The sequence below is a fragment of the Chiloscyllium plagiosum genome, chromosome 29 (assembly GCF_004010195.1).
Source record: "Chiloscyllium plagiosum isolate BGI_BamShark_2017 chromosome 29, ASM401019v2, whole genome shotgun sequence".
Taxonomy (NCBI): Eukaryota; Metazoa; Chordata; class Chondrichthyes; order Orectolobiformes; family Hemiscylliidae; genus Chiloscyllium; species Chiloscyllium plagiosum.
In genome coordinates, this window is record NC_057738.1 from 16101772 (window position 1) to 16127531 (window position 25760).

Genomic DNA, 25760 nt, shown 5'->3' on the forward strand with positions numbered 1-25760 from the left:
TAGTTCATACCCTCTTATCCAGGAAACTACTAATAAACCTCTTCTGAATCTTTCCCAAAGCCTCCACATCCTTGCTGTGACATGGCGACCAGAATTGATCATAATACTCAGTGTAGTCTAATTGAATTTTTATAAAGCTGCAACATGACATCCTGATTCTTGTAATCAGTTCCCCAACCAATAAAGGCAAGCATGCCATACACCAACTTTACCATCCTATCTATCTGTGTGGCCACTTTCAGGGAGCTATGGACTTGAACCCCAAGATCCCTCTACATCAAGTCTATTTAGGGCCCTGTCACTAACTGTATACTTTTCCTTAAGCTCTGATCTCCCAAAGTGCAGCATCTCATGCTTACCTGGATTAAACTCCATCTGCCTTTTTTCTGCCCATATCTGCAAATGATCTATATCCTGCTATATCCTTTGATAACCTACTGCACTATCCACAACTCCGCTGATCTTTGTATTGTCTACAAACTTATTAACCCATCAATTTACATTTTTATCCAAGTTGCTGACTGTCCCTAATTAGGCCATGCTTTTCCAAATTCACGTTAATCCTATCCCTAAGAATTCTGTCCAATAGCTTCCCAACCACTGACGTGAGACTCGCCATTCTTTAGTTTCTTGGATCATCTTCATTTCCCTCCTTGAACAGAGGAACAACGTTAGCTACTCACCAGTCCTCCGGGACCTCTCCAGAAGCTAGCAAAAATATAAAGATCTTGGTCAATGCCCCTGCAATCACCTGTCTTGCCCCTCTCAATAAACTTGGGTTCGATACCATTGGGCCCTGGGGACATCCACCTTAATGCTGTTCAAGAGACCCAACACAGCTTCTTTCTTGATCTCACAACACCCTAGCATATTGGCATGCTCCACACAAATCTCACTATCCTCTATATCCTTTTCCTGGGTAAATATTGATGCAAAGTACTCATTTAGGATCTTGTCCACATCCTCTGCCTCCAATCACACATTCCCTCTTTTATCCATGTGTGGTCCTACCTTCTCCTTAGCTATACTGTTGTTTTAATGTATGTATAGAATGCTTTGGGATTATCTTTAACCATACTTGTCAAGGTCATTTCATGGCTCCTCTTTGTTCTCCTAATTCCCTGCTTGAGTTCTTTATTGCTTTCTTTAAAGTCCTCATGAACCTTATGTGGCCGCTGGAGCTCAGAAGTGGATGATAGCATAGGTTGGCCAACCATTGCTTCATCTTTGGTTGTAAGTTTTGAATTTAAAGGAAAGTATGTTTGTTGGTCGTAAAGTGGTAACACTGGCAACCGTACTCCAATCATAATGTTAGCTGGTGTAGTAGGTAATAAAATATATGGTTTTCTGGAAATCACTGAAGCATTTGTTGGAGTAGGATAGAGGTGTTTGTGTGTACTAATCAATATTCTGGAATTTGATGTTTGGAAACCAAGATTGAATAACAATTAATTTAAATTGATGTGTTTCTGGCAGATAAAACTGAAGCGGCATGTGTAGTTGAGATGAACGTTGACAATGATGAAGAAATTAACAGTTTGGAGGTCATTAATGAATTATTTGATGGGGTATTGGAAGAAGAAGAATATGGGGATGAAGAATTGGATGAAAGAAAAGACTGCAAAAATGAAACCGAAAGTGAAATGGAGGAGAAAAATGATGAACTGAACATATCCTCAATGTCGCTACTTGCTCCATTGGTAGACACAGTTGATGCTGTCACAAACCCAGAGGTGAGATTTAGATTTGTAGGATTCTGCCTCTTTATGGATCTGGGTTTTTTAATCCCCACCTAGTCAGGTAAATTTGTAAACTCATCAAAGTAAGCATTGTTATTGGTGAAAACTGAAACAAGCTTTGTCTAGTTCGGTATTTGTTGCCTTCATGTGAGTACTCGATATTGCTTAATTATGTCATTGCTACACTCCAAACCACACCACACCACCACCCCCCCATCCCCCAATCCAAAAAGAGCCACTATGCTGTGTCCCAATAATGTAACTTGGCTGTAGTTGTGGAAGAGCACTACTGAATGCAACAATGTAACATTTCCAAGTTCGCATTAAAAGACTTGCAAATACTAAAAATGTGTGGAACAGAAAGTAAGAAAATTTGTTAGACGTTTGTTTGCAATGGTTCTTTGACAAAGCTAAGCAATTGGCCACATTTACCTGGCCTTCCCCTTATGTTTTGAATCTTTCTTTGCCACGTATTTATCAACTACTTCTCTGAAAGGTATGCTTCCACCACACTTCCTTCTTGTAGAACATGACAGTCTAACAGACCTTTTTCTTTATTTTTTTGCAAATGACCTTAAATTCATGTTTGTAGTTGCTAATTCCCCAACTGGTATAGATAATTTCTGATATACCTCATCAAAACCTCATAAGCATATCAAACCACTTTTATTAGATCCCTAGTTTCTCCAATCATTTATAATTTCAAAAGTTAGTTACTTTGGCCACTTTGCTGTCAGCTTTCTTGTCATAGCAGTGCATTTAATTAAACCCTAAATTGGGTTTAAACCCTGCTTCAGTAATTTAGCTCAAGATCTATGTTGATACTCCAGTGCTGCATTATCAGAGGTGCTGTCTTATGTTTGGAAAATTAAACCAAAGCCTCATTGTACATTTTGGGATATTTAAAAAAAAAAGGCAACACGTTTTTCAAAGAATCACCAAATTTTCCTAATTACAGTACTAATGTTTATTTACCAATCAATCATACCATACATTATTTGGTCATTTTGCTTATTGCAGAAACACAAACTTGATATAGGTGAAAGTGAGTACTGCAGATGCTGAAGATCAGAATCAAGAGTGTGGTGCTGGAAAAGCACAACAGGCCTAGTAGCATTGGAAGAGCAGGAAAATCGACGTTTCGGACTAAAGCTCTTAATCAGGAATCACCACACTCTCGACAACAATCTTGATATGTTACCTGCATTGCTATTGACCAAAATTCCACATAGTACTAAATTTCCTTGTATTGCCACCTTCATTGTACCCTGAAAGTGGCAACGCAGGTCAATAGAGTGGTCAAGAAGGCATACGGCATGCTTTCCTTCATTGGACGGGGCATTGAGAACAAGAGTTGGCAGGTCATGTTACATTGTATAAGACTTTGGCTCAGCTACATTTGGAACACTGTGTACAGTTCTGGTCGCCACATTACCAGAAGGATGTGGATGTTTTGGAGAGGTTCACCAAGATGTTGCCTAGTATGGAGGGTGCTAGTTATGAAGAGAGGTTGAGTAGATTAGAACTATTTTCATTAGAAAGACTGAGGTTGAGGTGGGGGGGAACCTGATTGAGGTCTAAAAAATCATGGGAGGTATGGACAGGGTAGATAGAAGAAGCTTTTTCCCAGACGGGGGACACCATTACTAGGGGTCACTAGTTCAAAGTGAGAGAGGAAATGTTTAAAGGAGGAATGCGTGGAAATTTCATTACGCAGAAGGTGATGAGTGCCTGGAACATCTTGCCAGCGGAGGTGTGTCATTTAAGATTAAAATTAGAATTAAAATCCCTCGAATGTGAAAACAGGCCCTTCGGCCCAACAAGTCCACACTGTTCTTCCAAAGAGTAACCCACCCAAACCCATTCCCCACTCTAGGTTATTAGCCAGGGGTAAATATACGCTATGGGAAATTTAGCATGGCTAATTAACCTAACCTGCACATCTTTGGATTGTGGAAGGAAACTGGAGCACCTGGAAGAAACCCACACAGACACTGGGAGAACGTGCACACTCCACGCAGACAATCGCCCAAGGCTGCAATCGAACCCGGGTCCCTGGAACTGAGGTAGCAGTCCTAACCACTGAGCCAACGTGTCGCCCTGATGTTTCCAGACAGATACATGAATGGGCAGGGAGCAGAGAGATACGGATCCTTAGAAAATAGGTGACAGATTTCGATAGGGGATCTCGATCGGCACAGGCTTGGAGGGCTGTAATTTTCTTTGTTTTTTGTTCCTGGTTTTATTCCTTTTTTTTGTTTCTTTTTATTTCAATCCACCACACCACACCATTTCACTCCATTCTCAATCACTTTGTGTTTGAAACACACTTGAGAGTTTGATCTCTTTAGCATAATATCTTAATTTATATGAAAACTAGTTTAAAACTTCACATCATCTTGATGTCCTTACACAGCAATTAGATTGTTCAGCTTTAAACACTCAGTTTCAAGTACTGGTGGGTCCTGTAAAATAAATCTTATACAGAAGAACCTCGATTGTCTGAGCGACATGAGAGGGGAGTATTTTGTTCGGAGAACTGATTGTTTGGATAACTTTTTTTATAGGACCTTGAGGTCTTGTTCGGATAATCCGAAATTTGGATAATTGATGTTCAGCTAATCAAGGTTGTTCTTAGTACTTCTCTCTTTTCTGAGTGGAAGTGGTGTAATGTATTAAATTTAACATTTTAAGAAATGGTATTAATGAAACCAGATGTGTTTGTAATCTGAGGAATGCAAAACATAAGGTTACCTCATGATCATAGAGTCAGAGGCTCTCTGACTATGTGACCCATGCTTCTGGGTTTCCTGGTCATCAGAAACATCCTTCCTGTGTGTATCTTTTCTAATCCTGTTAGAATTTCATAGGTTTCAGGAGGACTCTTCACACCCCACCCTCAACACCATATTATTCTTAACTCCTCCTTTGCATATAATCTCTCCTCACATGTCAGTCCTACCATTTCAAGAATCAATCTTGTAAGCCTTCATTGCACTTCCTCCTTGGCAAAAGCTATTTTCCTATACCACTTTCCAACTTTTATTGTTTCCTTTAGGTTTTCCCTCTTAAGAGACCCTGTGTTCCCCAATTTTTTTTTTGGAAGCTATTTGTGAAGACAGAGCCAAAGTATGTTTTTTGGTGGTCTGCCATATCTTTTATCCCTATTGTATCTTCCCCTGTTTCTGACTGTAAGGTCTTTTGGTCTTTACTAATCTTTTTCTCTTTGTATACATATAGAAGCTTCTACAGTCTGTTTATGTTCCCTGCAAGCTTAATACTGTATTCTATTTTTCCTCACTTAATCCATTCCATTGTCGTCCTTTGCCAAAAGTAACGTACTCCCATTCCTCAGATCTGCTTCTTTTGGCTGATCTTCCTTGAACCTTAATACTATCCCTAATTTCCCTATTAGCCATGGTTGGGCCACATTTCCCAATTCATTGTTTGCCATTGCCTAGTCACTGTCATCCCTTTTTAAATAATGTTTCCCAATTTATTTTATAATATTATGACTTTGTTTCTCTAAACTGCTGTTACATGATTTGAACAAATGTGCTAATCTGTTCTTTGATATTATTATGAAGTTTTACTCTAAATTTGACAAAAGGGCAATTATTGCATTAAGTAATTTTTAAAGGAATCTTTCTCTCACTGCAATTTAAAAACATATAGCTTTTTGAAAAAAGTTTATAATGGGTTATATTTTACTGTTTTTGTACAGAAATCTGTTTCTACAAATATTGCAATGAATCCTGCAACACAGGACAGCTTAATTTCAAACAAAATGAAGATGGACAAATTACAACAAGAACATATAACCAGAACAGAGTCTTCTGGCAGTGTGGGGTCATCAACGAGTGGCCATAGCTTATTATACAGGTATCACAAGGATATTGTAGCTGTCTCAGTTGTCTAGATGGTTGGTTTGCGATGCGGAGTGATGCCAGAGTGTACAAGCTCAATTCCTGTACCAACTGAGGTCACCAGTTCCACTCATTCCTGTATATCCAGGTCCCTCCTTTCATCCCCATCCGAACATCCAACATTGACACCTAATATTAATATTTTAAAAATTAATTAATGAATGTGGGCTTCACTAGGTGGGCCACCATTTATTGCTCTTGAGTAGGTATTGGCTTCTTGAACTGCTGCAGTTCATTTGGTGCAGGTACACCCACAGTATTGATACAGAGGGAGTTCCAAGATTTTGACCCTGCGACAATGAAGGAATGACAATACATCTCAAAGTCACGATAGTGTTTGACTTGTGGGGAAACTTGCTAGCGATGATGTTCCCATTTAGCGACTGTCCTTGTCCTTTGAGATGATAGGGATTTGAAAGGTACTGTCTAAAGAATCTTGGTATATTTCTGTCATGCTTCCTGTAGATGGCTTGCAGTGCTGTTCCTGAACGTGGTGTTGGAGTGAGTGAATAGAATGTGGTACCAATCAAGCTGGCAGCTTTATCCTGAATAGTGTCAACTTTCTTGAATATTGGTTGGCTTGCACTTACCTAGGCAAGTGTATTCCAAACCACTCCTGATGTATGCTTTGTTGATAGTGGGCAGGCACTGAGGAGTTACTGAAGTTACTTTCTTCAAGATTCTTAGCCTATAATCAGTTCTTGTCACCACAATATTTACATGCCTAGTCCTGTTCAGTTTCTGATCATTAGTAACCCCCCCAGGATATTTGATAATGTGTGATTCTGTCTTGCCACTTTTTAAAACAAACCTACGTATTGTCGAGAAAATGCTGCATTTGTATCTGAGTAATTACAAATGGTGCTGAACATTTGTACAATCATCAGCAATCATCCCCACTTCCTACCTTATGGTGGATGAGCATCTTTGAAGCAGCTGAAGATGGTTAGGCCTAGGAAACTGTCCTGGGGAAGTCTTGCAGAGATGTCCTGGAGCTGAGATGATTAACCTCCAAGATCCTCAACTGTCTTCCTCTGTGCCAAGTGACTCCAACCGGCTGAGAGTTTACCCCTGATTCTCATTCATTCAAATCTTGTTAAGGCTCTTGATGACACACTAGGTTAACTGCAGCCTTGATGTAAAAGGCAATAATCACACCCTGTTGCTGTCTAGAGCTCAGTTATGTTGTCCATGTTTGAACCAATCTGTAAAGAGTCCAGGAACTGAGTGGCTCTGCTGGGACCCAAACTGAGTGGCAGTTTGCAGGTTATTTCTAAGTAAGTTCTATTGGTAATATTTGGTAATAGTCACCATCCATCAGTTTACTGATGAGCAAAAGTAGACTGATGGAGTGATAACTGGATGGTTTAGATTTGTATTTTTTCAGCACCAGACATACCTGGACAATTTTACATAGTGTCAGGTAGATGTCAGTGTTACGTGGATGTCAGTGTTGTACTGGAGCAGCTTGATTGTGTAGCAGCATATTCTGAAGCACAATTCTTTGGTCTTGTTGCTAGAATATTATCGGGGCCCATAACCTTTTGCTATATTCATGTATCAGTCATTTCTTGATATTATTTGGAGTGAAATGAATTGACTATCGACTGGCGTCTGATACTGGGGGCTGTGGAGCAGGCCAAAATGGATCATCCACTTGGCACTTCTGGCTAAACATTGCTGCAAATGTTTCAGCCTTGTCTTTTACACTATGTTGTGCTACCCCACGATTGAGGATGGGGAGATTGATAGAGCCGTCTCCTCCAGTGGGTTTTTAATTGTCACCATTCACAACTTGCTGTGGCAGGGCCATAAAACTTACACCTGAAGCCTTATGCAATCATTTAGCCCCGCCTTTTTCTTATCATATATGCTGTTTGCTTTCCTGTGGATGGGGCTATTGGTGGCAGTTCACCAGACCTGGTGCTGCTAAGCATCATGGTGTCCAGAGTCAATGTTGAGAACTCCTAGAGCAACTTCCTCCCAGCTGTATACCACTGTGCCACCACCTCTCCTGAGTCTAATCATACTCTGGGATAGTGATAATGTCTGGGATGTTTTGTGCAAGATTATAATTCCATGTGTTAGGATTAGGATTAGGGTTAGGTTTAGGATTATGTCAGGCTTTTGCTTGACTAGTCTGTGAGAAATATCTCCCAATTCTGGCACCAGATCCCAGGTGTTAGGAAGGAAGATTTTGCATGATTGATAAGACTGAGTTTATTGTTGTAATTTCTGGTGCATGTTGACGTCAGGTAGTCCATCCAACTTTATACCTTTGCAGTTTAAATGAATGCCCCACGTCACACCATTGACTTGTAGTTCGTTTTCCATTGTTTTTCTTGTTGCTGCACGCACAACATTTCTCAAATTTTCAAATAAAAACAAAATACTGGAGAAGTGCATCAGGTCTGGCAGCATCAGTGGCCAAGGAAGCAGCTAGTGTTGCGAGTCCAATGACTGTTCTTTGGAATCATTCCAACAGTCATTGGACATAAAATGTTAACTCAGTTTCTCTCTCTTCATGGATATTTCAGATTTTCAGGATTGTGATATTTTGCTTTCAATCATAAGAAAGGGCAAGATAGACAATCAGAGTTTGGTGGTGAGGTAGCTTTCAATAATGGCTATTGGCTTGATGTGCCCACCTGGTCAACTGCAGTGAAGGTTTTTGTTGAAGGAGTCTCTAAATGTTACCTGATAAAAGGTTGAGCATCTTGAGGCAACCGTTGTCATTTATACTGAGAAAACAGATTCTTTCCTTTTGGATCTCACCTTTTGACTAGGATCTCTGCATCAATCCTGTCTGTTCTGTGGAGAACCATTTGACTGGCAGAAGGCAGCTCAAAGTTTCTTTATGCTGTTTTTATTAATTTTTCTAAATTTTCAGCTGACCAAGGGGCAACTTAGTCTACCCCACCCCCATACTGCAGTAAAGGCTGACAGCAAGGAAGTGCAAATAAAGCTAAGTGAATTATTACCTGTCAACCTGAAAACCTCCTCCGTATGACCTCTCACCTAGCCAGCCAACCTAGTCTTTCAGTTTCACCCAAACAAGTACTTCCCCTGCATCTTCCACGTAGTTGACTCTCAAATGTTCCACATAGTTCAGGAAATGTTGGCTTAAATCCCCCATCAGTTTAGGGAATAAATGAAGTTGCAGAGATGACAATTCCATGGTAGTTTCTGTAAATTCACCATCTTTCATCTACAATTGGGATGAGATCATATCAGTTTCTAACCTAATGCAACTTTGCTTTGCTCTAAACATGACCCCCACAAAGCCCCACCTCTACCAGCCGTAACCTTGGCAAATAAAATGTACCCTAAGGCTCTGGGTGGAATTCTGTGCAAATGAAATGTCAAATTTTAACAATCTAATTTGAGTTGCATTTAAACAGTAGAACAATGGACAACAGCATTTTTTAAAATCCAGAATATCTCCTCCAACAATGTGCTTTTTTAAAAAAAAAAATCCTTCTTGACAATGAATCTTACTAAGTCAGAATCATGAAGTAGGAAAGCAATGTCTTTGGGGAGAGATTGAGAAATAAAAGGTAAAAGAAATAATTTTGCTTGTGCAAGGCAAATTGTTCTAACAAATAGAAAGCAACATAGATGAGAATGTAAAGAAAATAGTGAATTTATAACTAGCCAATTATTCTGCAATTTATCTAATATACCTCTAGATTTTCAATTCCTGTTGGGCACCGATCCAGGGGAAGTCCTTTAAAGTTTAACTTTAATCAGTTTTGTGTTGTAATTTCACCTGTTTCTCCCTCCCCTCTTCACAGTATTGATGCCTACAGGTCCCAAAGACTTAATACCGAACGCCCTTCAGTCAAACAAGTCATTGTTCGTAAAGAGGATGTTTCTCAAAGACTTGAGGAAAAGAATAGTGCAACTCCAGGTTCAGTTACTATTAAACAGAAGATGAAGGTAATGACTACAATGCAAGAGGACGATAGCATGCTGGAATTACATCAACCTGATTGCCTTCACAATTATGCACTTTGAATTAAGAGCATTAAATTTCAGGGATGTGGAAAGAAATGGAGTTTCATTTGTATTTGTCAAAAGAACAAACAGAACTTGGTTTTAAGTCACATGGTGCACATTGTTTGAATTTAGTTTTTATTCTGGGAGCAGACGGCTTGTTTTGCATTAGCCCACATTGTAAAATCCTCTGATTTGATTTTATATACTATTTTTCTCTTATGTATTAATTGGTTTCACTTTATCATTTCAAGACTCTGAACAATGAGATAAATATCCAGCAGAGTGTTATCCACCAGGCAAGCCAGGCTTTAAACTGTTGTACAGATGAAGATCATGGGAAAGGATCTCAGCAAGAAGCTGAGGCTGAGCGGTTACTACTGATTGCCAGTAAGAAACACTTAAGTTGCAATATATTTATGAATGTACAATTTGCTCCAGTACAAAATGTGTTTGGAAAAATAGTGAATATTTAAACATGTGAATGCTCACTACTGACAGTTCTGTTTTTCTCAGGCTTCCTGTTTTTGAATTTTTCCAAAATGTGTAATTCAAATGTATTAAAGTCCATTAAATGCTAAAATTTAAATACTTGTGTGCTTCTTATCAATTGTGCTGTTATCCAAATGGCTCTGAATAATCAACACAGCATTGAAATTGCAATTTTCATTTTGATTATTCTTATTAGAATGATATGGTCGGGTCAACCTATGATTTTCTCCCTATCTCTCCTAGCCAGCACAAACATACAGAATCCCAAGTCTGTGAAAGGCTTTGGTATAAAATAATGTTAGGTTAAACGATTACTGTATGTGGCTTTGTTTGACGAGCACTGATGTCTATGAAGTAAACCTCACGTGCTTTTCATTACAATAATGCTATAAGTTCGCAAATGGAAAATGACTGAGAGACATGTTCCTTCAAAAACATAGTGCCAAATTTGCATTACTCCAGGGTTAAGCTTAACTAACTTGAATTACCAGTGTATATATAATCATTTCCTTAAATTAAGTTGTACATATTCCCTTAAAATGCTTACATCAAGCTTAGGTGGAAATTGAATTTAAATTGACAACTATCGCACTGAAGTCTTGAGTAAAATAAGCATGACATTTTACAATATAAAACATCTTTGCACAATATAAAGAATAAGGTACACAAAGAACTTGTGAAATGTTATCTTTTGTTTTTGCGCATAGGTGAAAAGAGGTTGGCACTTCTTACTGAACTGAATAAACTGAAGAATGAAGGGGTGCCTGCAAGTAAAAGAGGAGGCCATATGGAGAAAGCAGCTAATGAATATGCTCCGTCAAGGGGCTGTGTTGCACTTTCAGAAATTCGCCTTCCTTTGAAGGCTGATTTCATCTGTTCAACAGCTCACAAAACTGGTAACCCTCATTTTAAGTACAGAGCAATAAAATTTGTGTTCTACCGTAAAGCTGAAACAGCTACATTTTGTAGTTGATTTTTAATATATTTAGCGTTTCAGCTTTTTGCAAGAGTATTTGAATTAGTTATACATGAATTATTTGAAGGATCTAATTATCATTTAAATAAAGTCCAAAACTTATTTGCAAATAAAATTTGAAAGTGCAATAGTCAAACTGTATTTATATCAGAAAGCTTTTAATTACATATATGGCTCATTGAATTATTGATCTCTTACAGATGCTGCCAGTTATTATTTCTTTATACTGATTAAAGCGGGAGCTTTAAATATGGTGGCCACTCCACTGGCCACCACGCAGATTGCACTAAGTGGTGATGCTATTAGTTTCCCCACAAAATTTACACTGTAAGTGACAAATGTAGAAACGATATCCAAAGTCTGCTTTTAATTTGCATACTTACAGGCTGTCTCAAACTATTTAGCATGTTGTGTTAGCAACTTATTTGCATTCAGGTAGTCTATACCTAGTACAGGTACAGTGTGCCTAGTACAGGAGCACTGTTATCTCCATAGTTGCAATTTATACCTTTACTGGTTACTTGTTAAATGATTACACTGCTCCTTTGATTTCATATTCCAATTATATGTTTCAGTTGTTGTAATAAAGGGATTAATTGTTGGCTCATACCAAGAGGAATCTGAAAAGTAGAGAAACAAATGTATATTTTCCTGGCGGTAGAAGGACATGATGCTCCAGAACTTGAGAAATAACCTGGACCACTGATCCTTGGATATAGTTTATGGGTGAGGGTGCTCCAGGTGGTTCACAAGCTGGTCCGAAATATAAACTACTCACGTCATGGTCAAGATCAGAACTAGATTCCTAAGTTCCACTCATACAACGTATACTCAGGCATAATAGGGGGAAGAAACAACAATGTAAGTTTATAACAAGATTTATGTCATAGTTATGTCAATATTTAACTATGAGATGAAGTTTTTAATTCTTGTGGTCTGAAAACTAAGAGGATGGTCAGAAATATTTTAATTAATGGGATTTCCTACCTCGTCAGCTGAAGAGTTGGCAGCGAAAGCATTCTGGGAACTCTCAGCAGTCACAAACCAAGCTGGAGTATAAATTTTCATTACTCACCTGCAAATGTCCCACCTCTAAGAAATGACCACCAATGACCATGGGTATTAGAAAGTAATTATGTGACTTTGAAGTAAGTGAGCCCTTGTCTGATGTGACGTGCCAGATATCTGCCCTTGAGTGGCCAATAATTGCCTGCTTAACAGCCTCAGTTGGACCTTGCTTACCACCTGTAAATTTGCAGTTTGGGGAAGGGCAGCGAGAAGACCACAGCACTTTCTCAAAAGACCTACAAATCCACTCAGTTGGGAGAGAAACTTCTTCCGAAGGAACCAGCTGAGTGTGAGGGCCAGCATAAGACTAAAGGTTTCCATCACCTCTTCGTTGTTTCAGCAAAAATAGTGCAATTCTTCCCACTAGTTCTGAGGTTTTTTTTACAGTGGCAGACAGTAGCAGATAGAATAGAACTAGTAGGTAGTCAGGTCTTTTGCCTGACTTACCTGAGTGGACCACTAAAGGAATGTTTCAAAAACTCTTCACTGTTCCTTCAGTACTTCACTGATCTATTTCATGATTCTGTGTTTTGAAAGGTTGAACTTTGTTTTGTATTTTTGCTTGGGTTAAGTAAACTTAAACTTTTCTTTTATTTTAGGCAGGATGTCTCGAATGATTTTGAAATTGAAATAGAAGTTTATAGTTTGGTAAGTATGCAAAAAAATTAATGCACAGATATAATATTGTATTAACTCATGAATATTATCATTCTCATTTTTAGACACAAAACCGAGAGAGCAGTACTACAGACAAGAAGAAGAAACCTAGTAAATCTAAGGTAAAGAGCAAGATCTACTGCAATATTGCTTCATTCAATGATTTTCTAATTCATCAGCTACTGGTTGAAGAAAAGTTACTCAATGCAATCGAATTGGTAAACTTTACCTCAAACCAGTACACCGAGGCTTCCCTTAATATAAAACTACAAAGTAACTTCCAAGAGGCATGACTTTGATTTGGTACACAATACCAGAGGATCATCTTTCCTTTACCAAAATTCCGAGTCACTAACTCAACAATATTTTGAAACTATTCAGTTATCATACTGTTAATTTGTACAGATGTGTTGAGAGAGCATAAAATACTGCTATGAGGATAAAATGAAACTGCTATTCAAAGACTTTTTAAAGTTATTCCTTTTTCTCCAAAAAGAACACTCTCTGAATTTCTTTCTAATATGTTACCTTTTGAAAAGCCTTATGTCAAAGAGTAGTTTTAATTTTTAAAAATCTTTAATCTGTCTTTGTTTCAGCACAGAATGATTTCCACAATACTTCAAAAATAATTTTATTTAGACTAATATGAAGCTTAATTTTTTGATGGCATCAATTCCCTTCAACAATTGAACTGTTCTTGAAACCAGGTTATAAACTGATTAACATTACAAGTTGCTCTATGTTTTCTATATTTGCTAAGAACAACTAGCTGGCTAAATATATTTTCTTTTTGTAGTTTCTGTGCAAAATGTCTGCACTTCATCTGGGAGTGTTTCATTACTTCCGAGAACTGATTTGCTCTTTGGTATGATTCGCATTTTCAATCTAACAATACTTCCCTGCTCATACTTGAATAACAAAACTCCAATTCTGATTTTCCTTAATTTCTAACTGGCCTTAATTTGGGATGTGTTTTGAATTTCATTTCCAGACCTGCATTACATGTGGAGTAAATGAGTATGTGTGATTCACATACATTTTATTGATTCTACATTGTTGTAAAATGACCATTGCCGCCTTGTCTGATCCTTAAATCGTCCTACTCATGATTATGGGAGTAAGCAGCAAGCCAGAAGAAGCTATTAGCTGTAGTTAGTGCTAACTGACTGGACAAAGTTTTCCTGACGTTTCACTTACTCCTTCCTCTTTCAAGTACAGATAGCAGAGTTGATTTGCTTACTTCTAGCACACCTTGGATTTTAACAATTTGGGTCAAATCTGAGGGGTCTGGTTGTAGAACATTGCAAGCCAGTCTTAATGTTCTTGGGTTACTTATTGAGGATAGGCAAAAAACAAATCAGCAAACTTGGTTGTCAGGTATTGCAATATGATCACTTGAGGATGTTTGCACAGAACAGCGTACATAGAATACAACGTTATGATAAACATCAGCTGGAATATTGTGTATTGTTCTGAGTGCCACACTATCAAAAGGATGCAAATGCTACGGAGAGTGTGCAAGTGATGTTTTTGAGAATGGTTCCAGGGATGAGACCGTTCAATTATGAGGAAAGAATGGAAAGGTTAGTACTGTTTCCTATGGAGAGGAGAAGGCTAAGAGGAGATTTTATAACAGTTTTCAAAATCGTGAGGGGTCTGGAAGACTGGATGGGGAGAAACTGTTTCCACACACAAATGGATCAAGAGCCAGAGAGAATGGTTCTAAATAGTTTGCAAAAGAAGCAAATGGCAACGTGAGAAAAACGTTTTTGTACAGAAAGTAGTTAGGTGTGGAACACGCTGTCTAAAGGTGTTGTGGAGGCAGCATGCAGAGTTGTGGGGAAAAGACAGGACATTTGGCAATAAATTATCTTAGATATCCACTGCATTCATGATGGGCTGAATGGCGCCTCTACACCACAGTGATTCTGTGATCACATTTCTGACTTGTTCCATGGATGATGGATAGGTTTTAATGAGTTTGGAGGTGAATTACTTGCCACAGAATTCTGAGTGGAGGAAGTGAGAACTGCAGATGCTGGAGATCAGAATCGAGAGTGTGTTGCTGGGAAAGCACAGCAAGTCAGGCAGCATCCGAGGAGCAGGAGAATCAACGTTTCGGGCATAAGCCTCCTTCCTGATGAAGAGCTTATGGACCGGGCTGAGCTAAATGGGAGTGTGTGGGGTGGGGGAGAAGGTCTCTGAGAAAGCCATATGTAGGAGAAGGTGATAGGTCAGAGGGGGGAAATGATGGACAGGTCTGGAGGGTGATGCCGAGTTGGAGGCTTGGGACTGGGATAATGTAGGGGGAGGGGAAATGAGGAAGCTGTTGAAATCCACACTTATTCTGTGTAATTGCAGGGTCCCAATGAGGAATATGAGGCGCTCTTCCTCCAAGCGTCGGGTGGTAACTGTTTGGTGGTGGAGGCGGCCCCAGACCTGTATGTCTTTGATGGAGTGGGAGGGGGAATTGAAGTGTTCAGCCACAGCGTGGTGGGGTTGATGGGTGCGGGTGTCCCAGAGATGTTCTCTGAAACTAACAGCAAGGTGTTTTGTCTCTCCAATGCAGAGGAGACCACACTGGGTGCAACAGATGCAAAACATGAGATTGGTAGAGGTACGGGTAAATTTTTGACGGATGTGGAAGGATCCCTTGGGGCCTTGGAAGGAGGAGGGGGAAGTGGTGTGGGCGCAGGTTTTGCACTTCCTGCGGTGGCAGGGAAAGGTTCCAGGTGTGGGGTGTGGGCCGTTGACCTGACTTGGGAGTCGCGGAGGGAATGGTCTCTCCGGAACGCTAATAGAGGTAGGGAGGGAAATATATCTCTGGTGGTGGGATCTGTTTGGAAGTGGCGGAGGATAATGCGATGTATGCGAAGGTTGATGGGATGGAAGGTGAGGACCTCGAGGAGGGTTCTGTCTTGTTGCATTGGGAGGGGTGGGGTTCAGGGGCGGTGGTGCGTGAAGTGAAGGAGATGCACTGGACGGCATCATAAACCACATGGGAAGGGAGGTTGCGATCATGGAAGAAGGAAGCCATCTGAGGATTTATGAGTGGAATTTATCATACTGGGAGCAGATGCGGCGGAGGAATTGGGAATAAGGGATGGTGTTTGTACAGGAGGTAGGATGGGAGGAGGTGTAGTCTTGGTCGCTGTGGGAGTCGGTGGGCTTGTAGTATATGTCTGTAGTTAATTGGTCGCCGGAGACGCTGATGGAGAGGTCCAGGAAGGGGAGGGGAGTTGTCCGAGATGGTCTAGGTGAATTTGAGTTTGGGGTGGATGATGATGGTAAAGTTGATGAACTGTTCAACCTCCTCGTGGGGAGCACATGGTGGTGACAGTACCCACATGGGACCCAGCTATGTCTGCCTGTTTGGCGGATGCGTGGAACAGTCCACGTTCCGCAGTTACACTGGCACTACCCCCTGCCTGTTCCTCCGCTACATCGATGACTATATCAGTGCTGCCTCATGCTCCCATGAGGAGGTTGATCAGTTCATCAACTTTACCAACACCTTCCACTCTGACCTCAAATTCACCTGGACCATTTCAGACACATACCTTCCCTTCCTGGACCTCTCCATCACAGTCCATGGTGACTGACTAACCACATACATGTACTACAAGCCCACTGACTCCCACAGCTACCTGGACTACACCTTCTCCCACCCTATCTCCTGTAAAAACGTCATCTCTTATTCCCAATTCCTCCACCTGCGCTGCATCTGCTCCCAGCATGACCAATTCCATCTCAAAGTCCCAGATGGTCACCTCCTTCCATAATCGCAACCTCCCTTCCCACATGGTGGTTGATGCCTTCCAGCGCATTTCCTCCACTTCATGCACCACCCTCCAAACCCACCCTTCTCAAAGCAACAACGACAGAACCCACCCCGATCCTCACCTTCCACCCCGCTTACATCACATCATCTTCTGCCACCTCCAAACAGACACCACCACCAAAGATATATTTCCTTCCGTACTCCTATCAGCGTCTGGAGAGACCGTTCCTTCTGTGACTCCCTCGTCAGGTACACGACCCCCACCAGCCCACACCGAGCTCCTGCATCCTTTCCCTGCCACCACAGGAAATGCAAAACCTCCTCTCTCCTCCGTCCAAGGCCCCAAGGGATCCTTCCACATCCATCAAAAATTTACTTGTACCTCTGCCAATTTCATCTACTGCATCTGGTGCACCCAGTGTGGTCTCCTCTACATCAGGGAGACAGGACGCCTTCTTGCAGATCGTTTCAGAGAACATCTCTGGGACACCTGCACGCACCAACCCCACCACCCCACAGCTGAACACTTCAACTCCCCTCCCACTCAGTCAAGGACATGCAGATCCTGGGCTGCCTCCGCCCTCAAACTGTTACCACCCGCACGTGGAGGAAGAACACCTCATATTCTGCCTTGGGACCCTGCAACCACATGGGATAAATGTAGACTTCAACAGCTTCCTCATTTCCCCTCCCCCACACTATCCCAGTCCCAAGCATCTAACTTGGCACTGCCCTCCAAACCTGTCCATCACTCCCCCCTCTGACCTATTACCTTATCCCTCATCTTCATCCACCTATAACTTTCTAACCTACCATTCACCCCGCCCCCCCAAACCCCAGTCCCTCCCAATTATCTCTCAGCACTGGCCCACAACCCTCATTCCTGATGAAAGGCTTATCCCCGAAACGTCGATTCTCCTGCTCCTCGGATGCTGCCTGATTTACTGTGCTTTCCCAGCAACACACTCTTGACATAGAATTCTGAGCGTCTGACTTATTTTTGTGGCCACAGTATTTACATAATTGACGCAGTTAAAATCTTGGTCAATGTGATAGCAGAGGATTATTGACAGTGATGCAATTGAATGCCGTAGAGAGGCAGTTAAATTCTCTTGTCAGTGATGGTCATTGTCTGCCACTTGTGAAGCCCAGATGTTACTAAACGCCTTTTTTTTTGGGGGGGGGTGGATAGTATCAACTTATGATTGCAGTAAAAATGCAGCTGACATTGGTAGACAGGCTAAAATACACAATAAAATAACTAACATTGTAGTCAGAAATTAATTATGCTAGCCTGTACTTGTGCTGGTAATAATATCAATTAAATATGCCACAAACGTCAACAAGATTGCTAATGACAATAGTGCAGATGTTGAAAATTTGAAAAAGAAAACAAAGTGTTAGAGGTACTTGGGACGCCTGCGTCTGTTCAGAGAAAATTAGACTTAAGTTTTGCAGCCTTTCATCCAGAAGTTAGATGTGCAATATGTATGAAGCAAGAATAGATGTGGGAGAGAAGATGAAGGAATAATGCAATGTGTTTTTTTTCTACACTGGATGGCCAAATGCAGGTTGGAGTCATTAGAGCATTTCTGTTTAGTTAGCGATCACGAGCTTGAGTTTTAGTTCACTTATTGGTCTTTGTTTCTCTGCTATACTCCCTTGCCGAGTTCTCTATCATTGGCCTCCTACCAAATTTCAATGAAGCTTAACTTAAACTCACGGGACACAAGGTTGCTACTTTCTGGATGAAGAAATTTCTACTCTTCTCATTCTTGAATGGTTTACCCCCTATTCTTAGACTGAGATCACTGGCTCTCGACTCCCTGGTCATCAGCAATATCCTTCTTGCATTTACCCTGTCCCAGCCTGTTAGAATTTTGTTGGTTTCTATGAGATCGCCCTCGTTCTTCTAAATTCCCATGAATGTAGTCCTAATGGACTCAGTTTTTCTTCATATGTCAGTCCTCCATCCCAGGGAACATTATGATAAATCTTCGTTGCACTCCCTTCATAGCCATGGCATCTTTCCTCTGATAAGGAGACCAAAACTGTAGACAACATTCCAGCTGTGGTCTCACTAAAGCCCTAAACAATTGCAATGAGTCACTGCTACAGCATATTAATTGGCTTTTTCATCATCCCTGCTTTTGGTATCTGGTGTATAAGGTCTCATTGCACCTCCCCCTTCCATAATCTATCACCATTTAGATAACTAACTACCTTTCTATTATGCTACCACACATTTATCTACTTTATTGGCCATGCATTTGCCCACTCATTCAACTTGTTCATCTCATAGAAGCATTTCTGTATCCTCCTCACAGTTCACTCTCCCATCTGACTTGTGTCATCTGTAAATATGGAGATGTAGCATTTAGTTCCCTCATATAAATAATTAATATATATTGTGAATAAGTGGCGTCCAAGCACTGATCCCTAATGGGTGCCTCTCTAGTGAATACTTGTCCCTCAGAAAAAGACCCAGGTATTCTTATTATTTGTTTCCTGTCTACCAACCAGTTCTTCATTCACATCAGTGCACTACCTCCTAGACCATATGTTTTAATTTTACATGCTAATTTCTTGTGTGGGACCTTACTGAAACCACTTGGAAGCCCAACCAAACCAAGTGTGCTGGCTCTCCCTTATCAACTCCGCTAGTTACATTCTCATAAAATTCCAGTAGATTTGCCAAGCAGGATTTTCCTTCTGAAAACCAAATCTGACTCTGTTCAATCCTGTTACTGTTTCTAAGTGTACAGCTATGAGTGTTTTTAATGGACTCTCGCATTTTTTCCCACAATCAATATCTGGCTTACCAGTTGATAATTCCCTGTTTTCTCTATCTTTTTTTAAGTAATGAAGTTGCATTAGTTACCTTCAAATCCATAGGAACTGTTCCAAAGTCTACAGAATCTTGAAAGGTGATCACTGATGCATCCACTATTTCTAGTGCCACCTCCTTGCGTACTCTGGAATATAGGTTATCAGGGCCTGAAAATCTATTGACCTTTGATCCCATCAATGCCCCAACAGTATTTCCCCACTAATTTCCCTGATTTCCTTCCATTCATCCCTCTCACTGAACCCTGTATTCCACAGCATTTTTGATATGTTGTGACATCTTTCGTGAAAACAGAACCAAAGTATGTATTTAGTAGATCAGCCATTTCCCATGATAAATTCCCCTGTTTCTGACTAAGGGATTTACATTTTGTCTTCACCAATTCCTTTTCTCCAACTGGCTATAGAAACCTTTATAGTTTTTATGTTCCCCTTAAATTTACTCTCTCACTCTACTTTCCATTTCTTAATTGATGCGTTTGTCATCCTTTGCTGAATTCTAAACTGCTTCCACTCCTCAGGTCTGTTGTTATTTTATTTGTATATCTCTTCCTTCGATTGCATACTTTGGAGGTGCCGGTGTTGGACTGGGGTACTTAGATTGCATACATTCTTTGGTTTCCCTCCTAGCCCATGGTTTGGCCACCTTTTCATATTTTACTTCTACACTAGATAGGAATGACGAATTGATGTAGTTTACCCATGATCTTTGAATATTTGCCATTGCCTATCCACTGTCATCCTTTTTAAATAACACTTCTCAATCTATCATAACCAACCTGCGCCTCATTCTATTGTAATTTCCTCCATTTTAGATTCATGGCCCTCGTCTCAGAATCAACTATATCACCCTCCATTTTGTTGAGGAATTTTATCATATTATGGTCACTCATCCCCAAAAGACCTTGTGTGGCTAGATTTTTATTGGAGTATCTAAAACCAGTGTTTGTAGTTTTAAAAATGAAGGATTGCCTCTTAATACGCAGAAGAAGAATTTTTTTCCTTTGAGCAGGCTGGTAGACTTTGGAACTCTCTCAAAACTTAGTGCATGTAGAATCTTTGTATGGTTAAGTCAGTTGTGGATAGATTCTTGACCAGCATAGAGGTGAAAAGTTATTGAGGATATACAGGAATGTGGTTTGGAAGTTAAAAGTCTGATCAACCATAATCTTTTTGAAGGGTGGAGTAAGCTTGAAGGGTTGAGTGGCCCACTCCTGTTTCTACTTATATTCCTATTGCTTTTAGATTAGATTACCTACAGTATGGAAACAGGCCCTTCAACCCAACAAGTCCACACCGACCCTCCAAAGAGTAACCCACCCAGACCCATTCGCCTAACACTATGGGCAATTTAGCATGGCCAATTCACCTGACTTGCACATCTTTGGAGTGTGGGAGGAAACCGGAGCACCCAGAGGAAACCCACGCAGACACTGGGAGAATGTGCAAACTCCACACAGACAGTCGACCAAGATGGGAATTGAACCAGGTCCCTGGTGCTGTGAGCCAGCAGTGCTAACCACTGAGCCACTGTGCCGCCCGTGCAGCAGCTGTTAATGATGATTCTATTTTCTCATGTACAGCTCCTCTAGATTCCCACTACCATCCCCTTTTGCATTTCACCATCATCCTTCATCATTTAATCTCACTAGCTTTCAATCCTATCACAGATCATCCCTTTTATTCTTCTTCTACTCCCAAACTTTCCTTGTCTTTGTACTTGTTTAAAAACTAACATTTCTAAATTTTTCTGATTCTGATGAAAATCATTCGTCAGCAACATTATCTCTTGTTTCCCTGTCCATTGTGCTTCTACACTTGTGTTTTCTATGTTTAAATTAATACTAAGTAGACTAAACATTTTTAAAAATTACTTTAGGCCTTTTAAGGTTGTAATTAAATAAATGCTGTTGGAACTTTGGCCACTCAACTAACTAGTTGTCTTTTGGGCTGTAAGGGGAAAGGGGATTGAATTGCTAACATTTTACTTTTATTATGATGTAACTTTATTAATGAACACCGGCAAAATAGTTTCTGCTAATTGATGTGCTTCAGACATGTTTATCCAGGGTGCATGACTAGAAGGCAGTTCCATTGTTCAATAAAACGATTTAGCTTCCCATTAAAGATTTATGTACTCCGGTGTAATATTTAACATCTACTTGCTGGATTTTGCTGACTGGAAAAAGGTTGATTACTTCTGTTCCTTCTGAAGCAGGGAAAATAACATTTTAGCAAACTTTTTGAATAATGATAGAAATTTTCATTTTGTTACATTCAGGTGACTTACTGGTTGCATGCAGGTATCATAAAGATAATTTTAACACTGTGGTTGCCTCTTTCAATGACTAAGTCTTTTTTCTTATTAGGCCATTACTCCAAAGAGGTTATTGACTTCAATCACTGTAAGTAAATAGAGTATATTACCACACAGCAATAAATAATCTGCTACTGATAGTATACTTTTGTTGAGATTTTATGTCTTCCAAATGATCAGTGATGAAACTTTGATCATTTAATTAAATAATAACTTTATCACTGAATTTACATTTTTGAAATGCTAGAATATTTTGTATCTTAGCACTATAAGATGCATCTTTGTGGATTTGTATATCTTACTGAATTTAGGCAATATTTCTGATTTAGTGTTGGCATAGGATATGTAGTCCAACCAGCCTATGCTTGGATTTATGCACCATTCTCCATTGTCTTTCAAATCTGTCAACGTAACCCTCCAGTCCCTTCTTTCACAGAGACTTGTCTTGCCCTAAATCCATCTTTACTCTTTGTTTCAACCACCTTGTGATAGCAAGTTCCAATTTCTCACTCTCTATTGAACACCACTTGAAGGAAACACCGAGTGTTACAGGGATGCAGAGTATTCTCCAGGTGGGGATATCAACATCCTCCCCAAGAGTGGCTTGGGTAACGCCAACAGTAACCTAGCCAGCCAGGTCCTAAAGGATGTAGCTGCTAGAATGGGTCTGCAGTAAGTGGTGATAAAACCAACAAGAAGGAAAAAAGTAATTGATGTCATTCTCTCCCATCTGCCTGCTGCAGATGCATAATCCATGACAGCATCAGTAGGAATGACCACCGAATAGTCCTTCATTTTGAGAATATTTTAAATGGTGCTTTTGGCATTATCACTATGATAAACTGGATAGACGTCAAACAGATCTAGCAACTGAAGGTTGGACATCCATGAAGCACTGAGCAATCAGTAGCAGCAGAACTGAGCTGTACTTCAAAACACTAACTTCATTGTTCAACACATCCCACTCTGCCATCAAGCTAGGGGATCAGCCCTGGTTCGATGAAAGAATGCACGAGTCCATGCCCGGAGCAGCACTTATCATATCTAAAAATGAGGTGTCAATCTGGCGAAGCTACAATGTAGAACTATGTGTGCCAACCAGTATAAGCAATAATCAATAGACAGGGCTAAGCAATTCGACAGCCAATGTGTCAGATCTAAGTTCTGCATCATCCAGTCACGAATGTTGGTGGACAATTAAACAACTGACTGGAGGGGGAGTCTTCACAAACATCCATGTCCTTGATGGGAGAGCAGAGTATACTAGTACAAAAGATGAAAAACATCATAATATCTAGCATCTTCCTCTAACTAGTATGTAGTTGTGATTATCAGAAACCCTACACTGTCTTTCCTTTTCCCCCTTTCAACCTACTCTACCATTACCATTAAGCTAGGAATCCAACCTTGATCAATGAAGGGTGCAGGCGGGCATGCCAGACACAGCACCAGACATACCTAAGAGTGAGGTGTCAGGTTGGTAATATCACCATGAAGGACTGTTTGAATGTCAAAGAAAAGCAACATGCAATAAACAGGGTAAAAGCAAGGACTGCAGATGCTGGAAACCAGAGTCTAGATTAGAGTGGTGCTGGAAAAGCACAGCAGGTCAGGCAGCATCCAAGGAGCAGGAAAATCGACGTTTCGGGCAAAAGCCCTTTGTCAGGAATAGAGGCAGGGTGCCTGCAGTGGAGAGATAAATGAGAGGGAGGTGGGCGTGGGGAGAAAGTAGCATAGAGTACAATAGGTGAATGGGGGTGGGGGTGGAGTTGATAGGTCAGAGAGGAGGGTGGAGTGGATAGGTGGAAAGAAAGATGGGCAAGTAGGACAAGTCATGGGGACAGTGCTGAGCTGGAAGGCTGGAGCTGGGGTGAGGTGGGGGAAAGGGAAATGAGGAAACTGGTGAAATCCACATTGATGCCATGGGAGTTGAAGTGTTCCGAGGCGGAAGATGAGACGTTCTTCCTCTAGGTGTTGGGTGGTGAGGGAGCGGCGGTGGAGGAGGCCCAGTACCTGCATGTCCTCGGCAGAGTGGGAGGGGGAGTTCAAATGTTGGGCTACAGGGCGGAGGGGTTGATTGGTGCGGGTGTCCCGAAGATGTTCCCTAAGGCGCTCTGCTAGGAGGCGTCCAGTCTCCCCAATGTAGAGGAGACCGCATCGGGAGCAACGGATACAATAAATGATATTGGTGGATGTGCAGGTGAAACTTTGGTTATGGAAGGCTCCTTTGGGGCCTTGGATGGAGGTGAGGGAGGAGGTGTGGGCGCAGGTTTTGCAATTTCTGCGGTGGCAGGGGAGGGTGCCAGGAAGGGAGGGTATGTTGTAGGGGTGTGTGGACCTGACCAGGTAGTCATGGAGGGAACGGTCTTTGCGGAAAGCAGAAATGGGTGGGGAGGGAAATATATCCCTGGTGGCGGGGTCCGTTTGGAGGTGGCAGAAATGTCGTCTGATGATGTAGTTTGTGCAATAAACAACTAAGTGACACATAACCAACAAGTCACATTTAAGTTCTGCAGTCCTGCCTTGAATAGTGGTGAGCAATTAAACTACTGACTGGAAGAGGAGGCTCAATAAGTATTCCCATCCTTAGCCTGACTTGGAATTATATTGCCACTTCTTAACTGTGCTGAGTCCAAATCTTGGAACTTCTTTCCTGATAGCTCTCTAGCTCTATTTACACTCCTAGGGCTACAGTAGTTCTAGAAAGCAGTTCATCGCCACTTTCTCAAGGGCAGTTATGGATGGGCAATAAATATTGGCCTAGTCAAAGAATGAAGTCTTCTGTCACTATACCCTTTTTTAACAAATTTCAATCTCTTCTAAACTTTGTTTTTCAATATATGATGAGGTCCATCTATAAACGTTTTTTTTTAAATTCACTTTAAGCTTGTTTAGTTTTTTTTAATGTTTCACTTTTTGTGAAATACAGTTATCCAATTCCTAACCACTTCTCTTGTTTTCCTGCAAATCACTGATAATTGATAACATCCTGCTCCATAATTAAGCGACCCCGTTTCCATTTTGACATTAATTTTATTAGTATGTTCTGGTAAAATATTTTACGATTTTATGTTTCTTAAACATTTAATTTCACAGTTTCTCTTTGCCCTCCTAATTTTTTGATGTCCTTTGTATCTCTTCATTTTCTATTATTGACAAAGCATGACAAGTGTTCTTAAAGAGCAATGATTGGTGGAATAGTTTGAAGAAGAATTTTTGTTCAACCACGTGCTTATGTGGTTGCTTTCATGACATCGTGACACACCAAAGTATTTACTAATAAAGTGCTTTTGAAGGCAGTCGCTGCTATAAGAAATGGCAACCAATCTAATAAAGCAAGCTCCCACAAATAAAAATCTGAACTTCTGATCTGACATTGCACACCATTCAGTATTTGCTAAGATGCTGGAAGGGCCTGTTTAATTTGCACTCTCGATGCAAATCCATGTGAACCACAGCACTGTCTTAAATGGACTTTTAATAATGGAGTTAAATTCCATACATGGTTGCACTTGTCCCATAAATTATTTCTCCTGTAGTGTAGGGTCATCATTACATATGCCGAGATATTATGGTTGAATCAGGACAAACAAAAAACCATGGTTCAATTGTAAGATGAAACCCTCCTATGACTCATGCTTTGTCGACATTTTCAGAATAAAATATTTGAAAATTGAATAGAAATTGAATAATTGCTCTTGAAAATGTCCAACTGAATTGTGACAAATATATTCTGTAAAATCCCTCCAATACTTCAATCTGAAAGTATGATTAGATTTCTATTTGGAGCACTTGTCTGTTGATGAGTACATCTTTCCAATGTTGTATTGTCAGTGCTCTTCCTCTGTTTTTACATATCTTATTTATCGTTCTGATGCATTGATTTCTCCAACACCATATTATGCTGTGACATTTACTGATTTATCCTTCTCAATCATCTTTTGCATTGTTGTGATTGAAA

General features: G+C 40.5%; 1 protein-coding gene across 1 annotated transcript in view; it reads left to right on the forward strand.

Moving 5' to 3' along the window:
• The window catches only part of anln (anillin, actin binding protein), a 103784-nt gene that overhangs the window by 53048 nt on the left and 24976 nt on the right, over positions 1 to 25760 (forward strand). Inside the window, exons 10-18 of the mRNA XM_043719199.1 lie at positions 1477 to 1733; positions 5464 to 5621; positions 9460 to 9604; positions 9916 to 10051; positions 10861 to 11049; positions 11330 to 11456; positions 12797 to 12845; positions 12920 to 12976; positions 21852 to 21887. Of these exons, the coding sequence (XP_043575134.1) occupies positions 1477 to 1733; positions 5464 to 5621; positions 9460 to 9604; positions 9916 to 10051; positions 10861 to 11049; positions 11330 to 11456; positions 12797 to 12845; positions 12920 to 12976; positions 21852 to 21887 (1154 nt within the window). The remainder of the gene's footprint in view (positions 1 to 1476; positions 1734 to 5463; positions 5622 to 9459; positions 9605 to 9915; positions 10052 to 10860; positions 11050 to 11329; positions 11457 to 12796; positions 12846 to 12919; positions 12977 to 21851; positions 21888 to 25760) is intronic.